The following is a 16,625-nucleotide window of genomic DNA, read 5'->3' on the forward strand; positions in this document are numbered from 1 at the left end:
TCACTGGCTTGTAACCCTGGCCAAATTTCTTTACCTCTCCGTGATAGTTTTCTCACCTCTAGAATGGGAGTAATACTAGCTACATCTAAGGATTGTTTAGAATTCACTTACAGTAAATGCACATAGAAAGCCCTAAATGGGGAGGGTGATAGCTCAGTGGTAGAGTGCATGCTTAGCAGATCCTGGGTTCAATCCCCAGTACCTCCATTAAAGAAAAAGGAAAAGCCCTAAAAAAAAGTTGGCTAATTAACTTATCTTTGTATCATATGAAAATCAAACTCTTAAACTGTTATTTATTTGCTAAAAAGGAGTAAAGTTGGCCTGCATTTAACGCCTCCCTTTCTCTGTGATTACCCATAAAGTGGAGTTTTAGGAGTGAAATGATGTATTCAAAGGCAGGGTATGTAAAGAAGGAAGTAGTAGAATTGGGAGAAGTATGAGTGGATGATGAACCAAAAGATGCAAAGATGACTGACGATTTTTCCTGAGTTAATACAGTATTATTTCAGTGCCATTGATCTAATCTACATGCTTGTTTCAGAGTCAACAGAAAAGATTGTTTAGTTGCTGCTGTCTACCAGACACTGTGCTAGGAGCTCCAGGGCTATAAAGGTGAATAAAGCACTCTCCTTACCCTGGGAGCTAACTGTGGGAGACAGGGGACCCACTCCACACGCCCTCTGCAGTTGAATCCCAGGCCAACCTGCCTTGACAACCTGTGTTCCCTGTGCCTTTAATACCTGTATTCAGGAAGCCCCCAATAAACGGTAACCATTTTTCATGATCACATGGTGAGAGAGAGAGATGTGGATCACAACTTAAAGTCTCAGAAAAGACATCATCTAGACTAACCCAGACTTTGTGTTAAAGGTCAGGGGATAGGTGATATCTTTTTTCCTTCCCTAATCTATACACCACAGCTGCCCTTTAATTTATACCACCATATATACGAGTTATAATTTGGCAAACATTAAAACAGAATCCCTGGCACAATGAAAACTTCTCAGTTGGATTTCACTTTATTACTTTAATGAGGCCTCGTAAGTTCCCCTGATGACAGTGTGTATTATTGTATTGTCTCACTTTCCAACTTCCTGCTCCTCTCTTGCCCCTGTCCTCTCCATCCATTCTCTGCACTGAAGGCCTGGAAGGATCGGGCTTCGGCTTCCCTCTCCCACCTAAGCTGTGCCTCTCACCCAACACCCCACCCTCACCACCTTCTAGACACGCTGGCCTCAGCTCTGCTACACACTCCCACCCACATACACACGTAGGCTCTGGCCTTAAGGTCTTAAGGCTCTTTTTCATCTTTGAGGTCTTCTTACCTCTTCAAGGAGGCTTTTCCTGGGGGTGGTGGGGTTGCTCAAGTGATTGAGCACATTCTTAGCATGAATGAGATCCAAGGTTCAATCCCCAGTACCTCCATTTAAAAAGAAAAAGGGGAGAGGGGAAAAGAGGCTTTTCCTGACCCCTCCTAAAGTAACCCCACCCGGGAACTCTATAATGTCATCCAGTCGTATCATAATAAATATTGTTATGTTTACTCCAGTGTACTTAGCCTACTTGGATTATCTTGGGTTTTGGTTGTCTATCAATATATCTAAAACAAGAACACTTCTCATTACGTCTCCTCCACCAGAGCGACTGCAGGGACCTCCCACCTTGTGTCCCTGCTTCCACCCTGGTCTACACAGCAGGCAGAGTGATCCTCTGAAATTGTCAGTCAGACCTTTGGTTCAGAAACCCTCCGGTACTTCCTCATTTTCCTCACAGCAAAAGACAAGAGACTTGACAGTGGCTTCTGCAAGCAAAGAGTAACAAGTCTGTTTATTCCAAGTTGAGCAAAGAAAAAGACTAATAGTTCTTTGGCCATAAAACAAGCAACCACCAGAAACTATTTGAATCAATCAATGACAGCCTCCCAGTCAGGGACATCCCCTTGCTTCAGAAAGTTAGCCAGCCAGCAATAGCAACGCTCCAGTGACCTGCTTCCTTAGCTAAAGGTCAGGCCATCTCTCAGCAGTCCACCTTCTAAAAGTGTGTACCTATTTTATATATAGTAAAATTTGTATCTGCTAATCTCAAACTCCTAATTTATCGCTCCCTCATCCCCTTTCCCCTTTGGTCACTGCAAGTTTGTTTTTATGTCTGTGAGTGTTTCTGTTTTGTAAATAAGTTCATTTGTATAACTTTTTAGATACCACACATAACTGATATCATATGGTGTTTGTCTTTCTCTGTCTGACTTGCTTCACTTAGAATGATAATCTCCAGGTCCATCCATGTTGCTGCAAATGTCGATGTACATTTAAGTTGCTTCCATGTCTTGGCTACTGTAAATAGTGCTGCTATAAACATTGAGGTACATGTATCTTTTTGAATTAGAGTTTGCTCTGGATATATGCTCAGGAGTGGGATTGCTGGATCATAGGATAACTCTTATTTTTAGTTTTTTAAGGAATCTCTATCCTGTTTTCCATAGTGGCTGCACCAAACTACATTCTACTAACAGTGTAGGAGGGTTCCTTTTTCTCCACATCCTTTCCAGCATTTATTGCTTTATTATGCCAGCATTTATTATTTATAGACTTTCTGATGGTGGCCATTCTGACCAGTGTGAGGTGTTACCTCATTGTAGTTTTGATTTGCATTTCTCTGATAAATAGTGATGTTGAGCATCTTTTTATGTGTATGGCCATCTGTGTGTCTTTGAAGAAGATATTTAGGTCTTCTGCCCATTTTTTGATTGGTTGTTTGGTTTTTTGTTATTGAGTTGTGTGAACTGTGTTGTGTGAAACATTTCTTGATGAGATCTCATGGTGGAGATAGAGAAATGGAAAGTAGTGGATAGATCGGTAATGTATTTTGGAAGCAGAACATTTTGGTGTCAAAAAAGAATAGTGAAGAACTAGTTTTCTCTGGGGTGGTTGGCTTGGGTAGCTTTGGTGAAGGGCTCTAGAGAGAGACTGCTTGGTACAAAGTCCCGGTGTAAGCAACCACCAGCTGAATGACCTTGGGTGCACAGGCTACATAATCTCTGTGCACCCCAGTCTCCTTACCTGAAGCGATTTCCTCATCCATTTTGAAGATAACAACCTAGCTCTTAAGGATGTTGGGAGGTAAGAACTAACATAAAGAGCTTAGAAGAGAGCCTGACACGTTGAAGAATAGCCAAAATTGTTAGCCATTATAGTTGTTGTTATAATTGTTGAGATGGGGGATGACTTGAAAAAGAAATCAAAATTAAGAATGACAGTGAGTACTTAGTAAGTGATGGTTATTAATATTTCTTTATTACAGTGGAATCTTGCCATCATTAAAGGTTATCTAGTTTACCCAGTTATGGGAGTAATTTATATGCTATGTGACCATTAACTCCCATGTCGCTGTGGATTAGAGTTGCCTGGGGGAAGGAATAAAAGGGCAGTAAATTTTAATAGGGATGCTAGGAAGTGGTCCTACTAGAGAGCTGTGATGAGGCAGGCTGAGCCCTGGAGGGGAAGGAACTACTGAGGGGAGAACCTGGAGGAGAGGAAATGGGAGGCCACAGACCTTCTTCCCACCACTCAGTCCAGAACAGCCCCTAAGGATGTTCAGTGGCCCTAAACACCAAAAAGACTATGATGCCATGTCTCCCATATGTAATTCAGGATAAAAAGTGTACCTCACTGCAAAATACATGGACAGAAGTCCCACAGAGTTTTAGCTTTCTCCAAAATGAGTACTCTGATATGTTTTTCAATGTCAAATTCTTTCCCCCAAAATGTTCCCCCCTCATTTTCTGATACCCTTGCTTTGCCTGGTCCCTAAGCACATTCTTGGTTTGCATAAAAGTTAATGCCACCTGGGAAGTTTGGGCAACTGACCTCTCACCCATTGCCATTTGCCTGGCTGATGTTTACAAATCCTTCAGAATTTACTTTAGATATCACCCCCTCCAGGAAGCCCTCCTGATTCTCTTAAGTCCAAACCTTAGAATTATATCCATCTTGTTCACTGAAGCACAACCTCCTGTAGAATGTAGAGTCTGTGAGAGCCAGACCATATCCATCTTATTCATCACTGTGCACTAGAACAGTGCCTGGCTCAAAGCTGAATGAAAGTTTACCAAATGAACAAGTTATCAGATGGGGGACACCCCCCCAACTCCCTCACCGCCAACAAGTCCCTGGACAAAGATAACAGGCCAGCTCTATGGAGGTTACCATGACCTGACACCAAGGCCCTTGAATTTCCCCTGCCTCAGAGTCAGAGAGCCTCCCTCCACCATGCCTTTGACCTGACCCTGATTGAGTTCAGTGAGAACCCAATCCAGTCAAGGGATACAAAATTATAAGCACAGACTGAATTTACACAACTTTATTTTCTGAGCCTAGAGTGATAACATTTTTTAAAAGACATTTATGACCTCACTCTGGGAGGCTGCTGAATTTTATGAAAAGTAAAGAGAAGAATGCCTAGCAAATTCTCCCAACTTGGTCCATCTCCCACCTTAATTATCCTTGTGAAATTCAGTGTTCCCAACTGGAAAGACTCCTCCCACTTTTGTTTGCTTATAATCAAAGTCACATTTTCATTCGCAGAATTGCTAAGAAATTCTTAAGACCTTCTAACTCAAAAGTTACAAACTCCTACTCAGCCAGTGTGGACTTTGGAGGCAGCACATGTATTTTTATTTCACTTGTATAAGGTTTGGAGTCGGGAGGGAGGAATGTAAGTACTTTGGGGGTGACGGCTTCTTTCACTTGCCCCAGGCCCCAGAACCCCTGGCTTCTACCAGGCTATTTCTCACATTTATGTGACCTGCCTGACCTCTGAAGGCTGATCGGAGTTTTGGCGACTGATGTTGATTCCACCTCCAGCCTATCCCAAATAAGAACCCTTAGCCAGGGCTGCAAACTTGACACCAAGGAGAGCAAGTGTCCGCCTCTCTCTGGCGTCAAAACTGGAGGAGCTGGCCTGGTGGCTGCTGGCTGCCTGGCCCCTAGCCTTGCAGAGAAAGCAAACACACACACACAGAGAAGCAGGGGAGGGTCTCCACAGAGTTCTAGTCTCTGATTCTCCATTTTGTCTACTTTTTGTCAACTTAGTACTAGTTGGGTTTTTGTCCCTTGAAGTTAAGTCCTGAGTAACACATCCTGTGTCTAGTACAGTCCCAGACATAATAACTACAGAGGGAAGGGAATTTTGTTCACTGTGACGCTGTTGGCCATCTCCTTTCATCTGAGTTGATATATGTGCCCCCTCTCCAGCATCCCAGGTGATGTGCAGTGCAAAAGATCATTACAACGCTTATAACTAGGGAGATAGTATCCGAGAGAGAGCCAGGGAGGAGGGGAAGTACAGAGAGACACACAAAAAGAGGAGTCAGAAAAGGGAGACAGTCTGAACTAGACTTTCATTTTTTAAATTTTCGACTGAAGAACATGTCTTTGTGGCACCAGAATCGAACTTTAATGGGCCTAGCGTGATTATTTGGGAAACTATTAGGTAGACTCTCTACCTTATTACCCTACACTAAATTGATTCCAGATGTCCTATTCATGACCCTCTCCTCTGACATCTACCCTGCTGCTCCTCAAAACAGGGCAAGAGTCAGATGCCCCCATTTGTCCCATAGATCACTCTGAGGATCTTAGCACTGTAATCATGGCAGGCATTTTTTTTTAATGCTGTATCAATACAGTTAGTAGAGCAGACATCACCTGTGAATACAGCACATCTCTCTGCCCAGCAAGGCTTTCCACCCTTCTTCCAGTAACATCTCTCTTCCCTGCCTCTAGCCATGTGATCTTCCCCCTCTCCAGCCATGTGGTCCACATCAGGTTATGTGGATACTTGACTCATGCTCAGCAGATCATAGTACCTACCTCCACAGCTGCGGTAATTAGCTTGAGGAGTGGGCATGTGACCCAAATCAGGACAGGCCTTTCATGGGGTTTTAAAATATAGCTCTAGAGGAAGAAGCAGCAAAGAACTTTCCTTTCCTCTTAGATGGTGAAGCCATGATGTGACTGAGAGTTCTCAACAGGCACCTTCCTTGAAGTATAGAAAATACTTGTCCACATAGGAAAAGAAATGCAGAGAGAGAAAGAGAGAATATGAGTTCAGTTTCTGAAATCCCTGAAATGCCCTGTTGTGCTTTCCTGAGGCTGAATTGTCACACTTCACTTCTGAGAACTACTCCGGTATCCGATAAATCACTCCGTCTTCTTTCCCTTTACAATATCTTGAATTCAGTTTCTTTTGCTTGCAAACAAAGGGTCCCAATCAATATATAAATTGTCTGGGATCTATTTTGGATTTGCCTGAGGAGCATTTAGAGAACCCAAATGAAAATCCTGTAGATTGGGAACAAACTTTCAGAATCAACAGTCTTAAAGAGAGCGGTAGAAAAGAACAAGAGAGAAAAAAGCTCCAAATCTGAACATATTTTGTAGCTCCTTATGATAATAATAGCTATCATTACCTAGAAGGTAAGGGGTAGCTGCATTTACAGGTGAGACAACTGGTCCAGCAAAGCTGAATAGGTAGTAATTGACAGGCTTTGAACTCAGGTCCCTGCGATTTCCAAGTTTAATCTTCATTTCACCAGATTAGGGTATGTTCCTGGCATGAAAAGCAAAACTTCCTGTAACCTAACATATTTTCAGGAAAATATTTGAAATCAAAAATTTGCAGCTGGAAATTCCTGCCCCAAATCCCTTCTTAGTGGTTAGTCAGCCACACATGCTTTCTTTCTTGGACATCTATAGGAATTAAAGCAGAGTCCACTGACTCATTCCTTCCCGGTGCACTGAAAGAAGTCCAGATTGCTTATCGGTCAGAAGCCAGAACTGGGGAAAGGCCATTCAAACAGATACATCAAAAGTCTATCTGGAAAAAAAAAATAGTCTATCTGAAGGCAAAATGATGAAAGAATTCTTAAGTGTCTAAGGCAGGGTTTGGCAAACTCTGGCCTCCAGGCCCGCTGCCTGTAATTGTAAATAAAGTTGTATTGGAACACAGCCACACAATCACTTATGTATTGTCATGGCTGCTTTCCCACTACAATGGTAGTTGAGTAGCTATGATGCAAAACTTAAAATATTTACCATCTGTCCCTTTAAGAAAAAGTTTGTTGACCTCTGGTGATGGGCAGTGCTCCAACATAAGAAGTCAGGAGGCTGTGCCACAGTTTTTAGGCCACTTCTGCTCCAAGCTGAATTGCCCCTGGGATCTGCCCATCAGAGAACACCCTACTCAGCCAACAGCCTTACCACACCTAAATCAGCAGTACATGGGGTTCCCACCCCCACCTTCTCCGTTCCTACCCTCCTATTCACCTTAGTTTTTATTTCATTTTGATTTTCCTGGTCCAGAAACAACTCATACATCTTTCCTGTGCCTCCTGCCCGCTAAATCACTTACTCACCTCTGCCCAGCCCTGTTTCCACCACTATCTTCCAGCTGAGGGACTCAAGCTCTCTCCCTGAGTTTGGCCACTGGGGAAGGAAATCAAAGGGAGGAAGATAGTGGGGTTGGGGTATTTATTTCCCTGGTTCCTTTCCTGCTGGAAGCAGTGGGTTTGCTCTACCAAAGGCCATAGTCCTTTTGGGCTGCCCTCTACATTCGGCTCCTCTCCATAGATTCTGAGACTCTTCCCTCCCATTGCTCCTTCATTCCTTATGGTTTCCTGCTCTTGCTAATGCCAGGGAACCGCACGACCTGTCAGTTGACAAACCCTGCTCACATCTTTGGCCATCTGTACGTCTTCTTTGGAAAAATATCTATTCAGACCCTTTCCCCATTTTTCAGTTGGGTTATTTATTTTTTTTAGTGTTGGGTTCCAAGAGTTCCTTATATATTCTGGTTATAAATTCCTTATTAGATGTCTGTTTTGCAAATATCTTCTCCCATTCTATAGGTTGTCTTTTCAGTTTCTTGATAGTGTCCTTTGAAGCACAAAAGCTTTTCATTTTAGTAAAATACAATTATCTATTTTTCACTTTTGTCTCTAGTGCTTTTGGTGTTATATACTTTAAGCTTTGTCTAACCCAAGATTCCAAAAATTTGCTCTTATATTTTCTTCTAAGAATAGCTTTTACATTTAGATCTGTGATCAATTTTGAGTTAATTTTTATGCATGATATAAGGAAAGAATCCAACTTTATTCTTTTACATGTAGATAGTTAGCTGTTCCAGCATCATTTGTTGAAAAGAGTACTATTTCCCCATTAAATCATCTTGGCACCCTTATTGAAAATCAATTTACCATGAATCTGAAGGTTTATTTCTGGACTGTTGATCTATATGTCTTTCTTCATACCAATATCACACTGACTTAGTAACACATTTTTGATGTATTTTGCAAAGGTATCAATTCACAGTGGACTGAAAAAGAAAAACTTTGTTTTGGGGTTTTTTTTTTTTCCAACACCAACAAGCAACTTTCCAATATCAGCTGAGTGTTCTACAATTTAGTTCAATTCTGACAATATCTTCCTGGAAATAGCTTCATATCCTTCAATAGTCAAGGGCTCAGGCCTCCAAGATCCCCCCCTTGCTTCAAGACACCAATCGCAAGTCCAGGTGTCACCTGTGCTTCTGACCATGGGCTATAGATTGGAGGTTCCAACGATCCCCTCCTTGGATTCAATTAATTTGCTGGAGTAGCTCATAGAACTCAGAAGCATTTACTTATGTTTACTAGCTTATTGTAAAGAACATCACAAGGAAACAGATGAGCAACTAAATGAAAAGATGCATAGGGCAAGGTGAATGGGGAGGGCTGGGAGCTTCCATGCCCTCTCCAGTGCACTACTCTCCCCAAATCTCCAATTGTTGGCCCACCCAGAAGCTCTTTGAACCCTATTCTGTTGAGTTTTTAATGGAGGCTTCATTATATAGGCATGATTGAATGAATCATTGGCCATCGTTGATTGAACTCAGTTTCCAGCCCCTTTCCCCTCTCTGCAGTGGTGGGTGAGAGGTAGGGAGGGGAGAAGATTGAGAGTTCCAACCCTCTAAACACTCCCCTGGCAACCAGCCCCCATTCTTAGGGGCTTTCCAAAAGTCGCCCCATTGACATACACTCAGGTATAGTTGTAAAGGGGTTGTTATGAATATTAAGACACCTTTATCCTCTTATTAGGAGATTCTAGGAGTTTTAGGAAGACCAAATTGCTGGAGAACACAGTGGGCCGTGTCACGGGTGGTAAAAGAATTTACCAAAGACAAAGGCAAGTTTAAGAAACAAAGGAAAAGTTTAATAGGTACGCTGCTAACAGCGGGCCACACAGATGGGAGGTGCCTGCGTGAGCGCCGAGGGTGAACGCGCAGTGTCATTTATTAGGCAAGGGGCTGTGCACACCAGGGGTAGGGGACTGCGTAATCTGCTCGTGCACAGGTGCCTGACTGGTTACGAGTGAGGTAAGACTTGCCTGGGCTATTCTAAGTAATAGGATTTATGACTCTGGAAAGGGCAGGCTGTGTAGTGAAGCCTGTCCTCCTGGGTTATTGTGAGACTAGCCGTTTCTAGGGGTAGTTAGTTCTGTTAGGGCAAACACGCATCAAGGAAGAATGGTCTTTATCTTCTGGTGAAATAATGCAGGCACACAGAGGGTCCAGGAATGGGGCATTTGGGTTTTATGAACTTCAAAGAGCGCCAGCCAGCCCCTACACAGATATCTGTTTTTTATCATAAATCACAATATCACAAAAGCCAATTGGTTCTTCACCACAAATAGCTTGGGACACCCCGTTCAGGTGAATTCTCCCCATCCCCTCCCAGCTGATCAGACTTCAGTGTGCATGACGGCCTGGAGGGGTGTGAGGCAGGGCCCTGCTGGTTCTGTCACAGAGCCACTGGGTTGTGGGTGTCAGAATGGGCTCTTTAGCTGTCTGTCTCCTTATCTTAACCATGAATTCTTGGAAGGCAAGGGCATATTTTGTTATCCCTAGCATACGAGCCATAAAAACTTCATGTTAGTTAAGTGAATATATTAATGAATAAATACATAAAGTGTTTTTTTTTTTCATGGGTGAAAGACAGCCTCCCAATTTGGATTTGAGAATTGTGACTGGCGCTTGGTTTGCATACATCAAGATGCTCTGGGAAAATGTTTCTTAAGTGTCCATAGAAATGTTATGTTACCTCAGAGGAGAGAGGGACGATCCCCTGCTCAAATGAATTTGAAAATTCTGCGAAGTTAAAGAGATTTTTTTTTTAATTGCAAGGCTACGTAGAGCTTGTATTATGTAATATGCATTGTGATTTTCGTGGTTGCATTGTTTACTATTTTTGGAAAAGCATTTCTCTGGGACTACTGTTCTGTGGTCCATGCTTCAGGAAATGCTCGTCTTTAGATTTGAATTTAAGAGATTGTGGAACCATCCTTTGCTTTGGTGCAGTTCAACAAACATTTGCTGAGTGCCTACTAGGTGCAGGCATTGGGATTACAAATATGAATGAAACAGAGTGTTTCCTGCCTTCAAAAAATGATCTAGCAAAGGAAGCAGTACCTAATTTTTCCAATTTCAGTATGGTTTGTGCAGTGAAGAAATTGTATTTAGGGGAGAGACGGAATATGGGAGATGATATTTTTAACTCTCTCCAGGGCAGGATTCAGTGTTAGGAAAGTTTCAGGGAGGACAGGGACAATGAAACAGATTCTGAAAATTAAAGAAGCCACCCCTCACTGGATAGACAAATGGGAAAGGAGTACACTGCTGTTTGCCAGGACATTACTCAGCTGAGCTGGTGATGTGATAGCTCCCTCACTCTCCTAGATCCCCAGGGTGGTGCACTGCCCTAGGCCAGGGAGCACCATTCACTTGGATCCTAATGAGCGATATCCCCTGTGGCTGTGCAACATGGTGGCTCAGCCCAATCCGCACAGCTGTCATACCTTGTCCTCCATTTCAGCTCATCCCCCACCATACCACACCACCACCCTGCTCAGAAAACCCGTGCCTGGCACAATCCTGGACTATTTCACGTCACAACTATAGGACACTTAATTTGTGTACACCCCTCTTTTAATTGGAATGATACAAATAGCAACAGAAACAGTCATGAGACTAAATACAGTATGGTTTCCGGTCCTTTTTCTGTTAGCCTTTCAGTGATATCAGGTGTTTCTGGCTCTGAGGCTTATTTGCCTTGGACCAATTTTAAATTTGCTAAACTACATAGGCTCAAACTAGCCAATTCTTTTTTTTTTTTAATTGAAGTACAGTTGGTTTACAATGTTGTGTTAATTTTGGCCAATTCTTGAATTCTAGAGACTTCCAAGGATATAGGGGCAGTGCAGGGACCAATAGAAGCAATTCAACAAGTGACACTTGATTTATTCACTAAGGAAGGATGGAACCAATGCTAGCAAGTCTTAGCCTTTGGAGTTGGCTGTCTGCTTGCACATGAGACCACAAAGCCAAAGCGTTCAGGTTTGCTGCCAATAAAGGCTTTTAAACATATGTTTTGGAGGGAAAACTGAACTTGAAAGTTCAAAGTCCTCCTGCCCTTTTGATCTTTGAGTCAGTCTATGCTTATCCTTTTACTTCTTGGTACTTTGCAGAATTCTTATTAAATCATACTTGGAATGCATGCTTATCCTGTGTTCAGAGTTATCTTTAGGGAGGGTTCATAGGTAGTAGCTCTCCAATAGATAAGGGCCCAAGGCAAGTTACACTCTGTTCATTGTTCCTGGTTCAAAACATTCAGGGCAGATTAAGTGACATTAAAATTACTGCAAAGAACAGACTAGAGTGGAAAATAAGACACACAACAAGATGACCGAGGAGCATGCGGGGCCCCAGGGTCCTGTAACCCACCTGCCTCCACTATTGGAAGAGTTCATGGGCTGACTGTGTGCAGGTCTTTTTTTTTTTTCTATTGCCCAATAGCTAAACTCTTCCCACACCCAGGTGGTCGTCACACAGAAGTTAGATCCAGAGATCCCACTGGATAGAAGCTTTCAAAGTCTTTGAGCATAGATTAAGCTCTATTGGCAGAAATTGGGAAGAACGTTTGAGGCCATGCGCCCTGCCCATCTCACTGCATTTCTTTGGCCCAGATCCTGTGAATTCTGACCAAAAAGTGGCCAGCAGACCTTGTGAGCTGGGGAGAACTGGGAAAGCCAAAACACATTACCTAGGGGCAAATAGATACGAGCTGCTGAAGGTGGAATCAAGGATCAAAATAGCCTGGTATCCACTCAAGAAGATGAGTTCTGGATACACTGAAGGCGGCAGATGGAGACAATCAGGAGGGATGTTTAAAGATGACAAAACCAGGACGAGAGGATCAGGCTTAAGTAACACCTGAGAATTCTGGCTATCAGTTCAGAGGAACACCAGAGAAAGGCATTTTCTGCCCTAGGTCTCAGGCTGTTTTATATGCTGTTCAGGAGAGGCCTTGGGTGGAGGGCCTGTGAGATATTTGGGATCTGCAAAAAAGTAGTCCTCTGAAAGACAAAGAGAAAAATCTCCAAACGTAAGTTAATGAATGTTAAATAACAGTGTATGAAGCATCCTTATGTCAACTTCATTAATTGTTCAATCCAGTTAAAATGTTCTTATATTGGACAGTAATTAACACAGCAGTTCAAAGCGTGGACTGTGTAGCCAAATTGCCTGTGTTCAGATCCTGGCTCCTCATTTGCTGTGTGACTTTTAGCAAGTTACACAGTCTCCCTGAGCTTCAGTTTCCTCATCCTCTGTAATCCCGGATATAAGATGGGGATAGTTATAGCACTAACCTCAAAGACTGTTGAAAAGATTAAATGAGCAAAACACTTAGAAGAGCACATGGCACACTCTGAGTACTGGGTGTATATAAATTGTTGTCACTATTACCATTACTTTCTCACTTGGAAAGAATTCCAAACCATGAACTGATTTCTAAGAAACTGCAGCCAAACTAAATGAGTTACTCATACTCAAGTAGTTTTAGAAATCAAAATTGTAAGAACTCTTTTTGAAGAATTTCTTAAAACGTTTCCTCAATGAAACTTTCAAGCAAATACAAATGTAAAGAAAATAGTATAATGAAGCCCAGATACCTTTCACTCAGCTTCATCGATGATCAACTCATGGCCAGTCTTGTTTCATCTCCATCCTTACCCATTTCCCTGCCCTCAAGCCAGGATTATTGTGAAAAAAATTTCAAACATCCTATCATTGTTTGTAAATATTTCAACATTTATTTCTAAAAGATAAGGACTCTTTTAAAAAACATAACCACAAAAACACACACACAAAAAACCCCCAAACCCCATAAATATAAACACAAACATAAATAAAAATAAACAGTAAAATTTTAATATTATCACTATCTAGCCAGTGTTCAAACATGTGAGTTTGTTTATAGCATTGATTTTTTTTTAACAGTTTGTTTGAATCAAGATCCAAATAAAGTCCATTCATTGTAAATGAATATCTCTTGAATGACTTTTAATCTATAGATTTTTCCCCACCATCTCTTTTTCTTCTTATTGACAATTTTTCTGGTTGAATAAATCAGGCTGTTTGTCCTGTGGAGTTTACTGTAGTCTGGATTTTGTTACTTTGTGCCTCTCAGGGTCATTTCACATCTCCTTTCCCTGGTGTTCCTCTGAGCTGGTAATCAGATCAAGCAAGATACTTGATTAGATTTCTGATGGAATTTTTTTTTGGACACCTCCTTCAGAGGTACCTCCATCAGGAGACACACAATGTCTGGTTGTATTTCTTTTTGAGGTATTTGCAGCCAATCATGATCATTGCCTAGATCCATTAATTCATTAAAAGTTATAAAATGGTGATATTCTGATTTTATCATTGCTTCTTTTAGTAGTTGGAGTACTATAAAAAGAAATGTCCCCTCATCAATTAGTTGGCTACCCTGAAGCATAGTTGTATAAAAAAAGGCAAGGTAAATGCTTGATTCTTTATTTACTAGCTTTCAAAACAATGAGTTGGTTCTCCGGGATCCTCCTGTGGTGCCCAGAGAGATGTTTATTATTTTGGTCTTAGTTCTTCACAGTGTGGTTGTACTAACAACTGGTTATACAGTTAACTTTTTTTTCATTTTTCTTTCAACATTAAATACTGCTTTTTGGCATTTAATTTTACTTTTATAATTATATAAAATATCTCGTGGTTCCTTGAATCTACAAAACAAGGTATATTCAAAGTCTAGCTTTTATTTCTGTTCTTTCCAATCAGTTTCTTCCTTGCCCCTATAGATAACTGTTGATTTTAATGGTGTATTTTTCCATTGTCCTTTTCTCTGCCAAGCGTGTATATTTGTACCTCCCTTTTTAAAATATAAATATTGGCATATTACACCCACTTTTCTCCATCTTGATCAAATAACATCTACAGGAAAAAAAAAAACATTTCTTTAATGTGTGATGCTGTTGGGTGTTATTTTAATGTCTGCTATAATATGTAGGCAGGCTTACAGAAGCTCAGAAAAGCGAATCCAGTTGCTTTTATTTTCCCAGCCAGATAAAATCCAACCCTAAGCCAGGCCACTTTGAGGTCGTTAGAGCAACTGAAGTCACCTGACTGGCTGAATGTGGGACGCATCCCGGAAAGGTGAGGAAACAACAGTTCTCGCCAGAATCAGTTCCCAAGAGGATCACGGTGAAGAATTGTCTTCAACATCAGACCTTTGCTATGCACTTAGGCTTTGAGGACCCCGCCACCTCTCAGAAGGTAAGGTGGAGGATCTCGTTAGGTGGACCACATTGGTTGTCTGGGTCTAAAAATAACAGAACCTTAGCGTGAATACTTCCTGCGTTGTTTTGGTTTGTTGTTTTACAAACCCCAACAACCCCAAGCAGAGTAAAGGGAGAGATAGATGGCCAGAGCCAGAGGCCCGCGTTCCGGACATTCAGCACAGGGCCGGGGTGGGTGGAAGGGTGGGCTGGGGTGGGGGCGTCGGGTTGGGAGGGTGTGGGGCTGTGTGTTGGGGGGGGTGAGGGGTGGAGCCAGGCGGTGGATGGGGTGGGATGGGGCGGGGCCTAATGGGATAGGGGCGGGGCTGATGCCTGGCCTGAGAGGGAGCTGCATGCTGGCCACGCTGGGGCCGGGTAGGGTAGGTAGCACCGAGCCCACGGAGCCCAGCCTGCGCAGCTGAGCCTCTTCCAGCAGGATGAGAAGGAGGCGAGGTCGATGGAGTGGAGGAGAGAGGAAGTGGTTAGAGTGGTCTGGATACTCTTCCCTTCTTCCTCACGCAGTCTCGGGCTGCATCTCTGCGACCAGGCCTCACTGGACCAGCGTAGGGGCGGGGCGGGGTCTCGTCTTCTACAGAATGCCTGGCGTCTCTTGTTCCTGAGGCTGATTTATTTGCTCAGACTGCCTTTGGTGTTCATTTAAAACTATATTTCCGCCTGCATTGAAAGTGGCCCCACTTCTGGGATGGAAAGAGAAAGAACATAGTAATTTGACCTAGGGAAGTCTCTGCCAGTGTCTCTCCACTTTTGTGACTCAGGAAAAGGGCACAACATAAATGGTCATGGATAGAAGCACATTGATGAAGGCACGTCCCTGTATAGAATTCTATGCAGCTGTGAAAAAAAGTGGGGTAGATCTGTAGGTGCTGATGTAGAAGGATGTACATAAAATACTGAAGACTACAAAATAAATCAAGTTGCAAAATGACTTATACATTTGTAAATGTATTGGAAAAGTTTATAGTAAAATATCAGAGGTTTCTTCTAGCAAGTGAGATTGAGGATAATTGTATCCATGAAAATGCTTTTTGCTGCAAGTGAAGAAGACCCCAGCTCAGTGGTTCACACAATAAGGAAATTCATTGCTTTCAAAACAAGAAGTCCCAGGGGTTGATTAACTCAGTAGCTCAGAGCACCACTGGGGACCAAGGTTCTTTCTATTTTTCTGCTTTATGATTTTTGGTAAGCCGGCTTTGTTCTCCTGGGAAAATAGGTGTGGTAGTTTCAGAAGAAACATCCGAACTTAACATTCCTAGCAGAGAAGGCCAAAGGCACATAGCCAAAGTCCCCTCTAACCAAAGTCACCTCTCAGTGGAGTCCCATGTCTCCCAGAAACAAGTCTATTAGTATCCCTGCCACACTCCATCTGCTGGAAGCAGCCCTGAGAAGCTTGGCGTCAGATTCTCAGACACTATCAGTCAGTGACGTTCTCTGCAGCTGAAGAGCTGAGAAGACATTCTCATGACAGTCACAGGCATGGTCTCTTTTCAAGAACAAATGCCCCAGCAAACATCCCTTTTGTGTCACATGGATCACATGTCCTTGTGTAAGCCAATTGAGATAACTATGATTGATTTAAACATAGACCAGTCAGGACCACATCCTTGAGATAGGCTAGTGCCCACCTCCCTGGAAGCATGTGGCTACTGGGGGAGGATGGGAACCTGCAAAAAAAATTCCTTCTGTTAGGAAAAAGAAAGTAGAGAATGAACATCAGGTAAGTAACCAACAGGGCCTGCTGCAATGAAGGATGGGAGCTTTTTATTCTATATATTTCTGTATAGTTTGGGTTCTTATAAGCATGTATTACTTGTATAATAATAGTTATCAATATTTTAGTTAGAGCAGTTAAGAGAATGGGACTGGGCATCAAAAAGAAAAATATTTGATTCCATCTGTATGATTTATAATCTGTAATCTTGG

General features: G+C 42.4%; 1 protein-coding gene across 2 annotated transcripts in view; it reads left to right on the top strand.

Moving 5' to 3' along the window:
- HCFC2 (host cell factor C2) overlaps positions 1 to 14,617 on the top strand; it is an 80,050-nt gene extending 65,433 nt beyond the window's left edge. The window contains exon 18 of one of the 2 annotated variants that reach the window (XR_010383191.1): positions 14,469 to 14,617. Coding sequence is in view for 1 of the 2 variants with exons in the window: in XM_064491669.1 (XP_064347739.1) it covers positions 14,469 to 14,476 (8 nt within the window). In the remaining variant the exon portion in view is untranslated. The remainder of the gene's footprint in view (positions 1 to 14,468) is intronic. The other variant, XM_064491669.1, reaches the window with a different exon arrangement.
- The last annotated feature ends 2,008 nt before the right edge of the window (positions 14,618 to 16,625 follow it).

Source organism: Camelus dromedarius, chromosome 11 (genome assembly GCF_036321535.1).
Source record: "Camelus dromedarius isolate mCamDro1 chromosome 11, mCamDro1.pat, whole genome shotgun sequence".
Lineage (NCBI taxonomy): Eukaryota > Metazoa > Chordata > Mammalia > Artiodactyla > Camelidae > Camelus > Camelus dromedarius.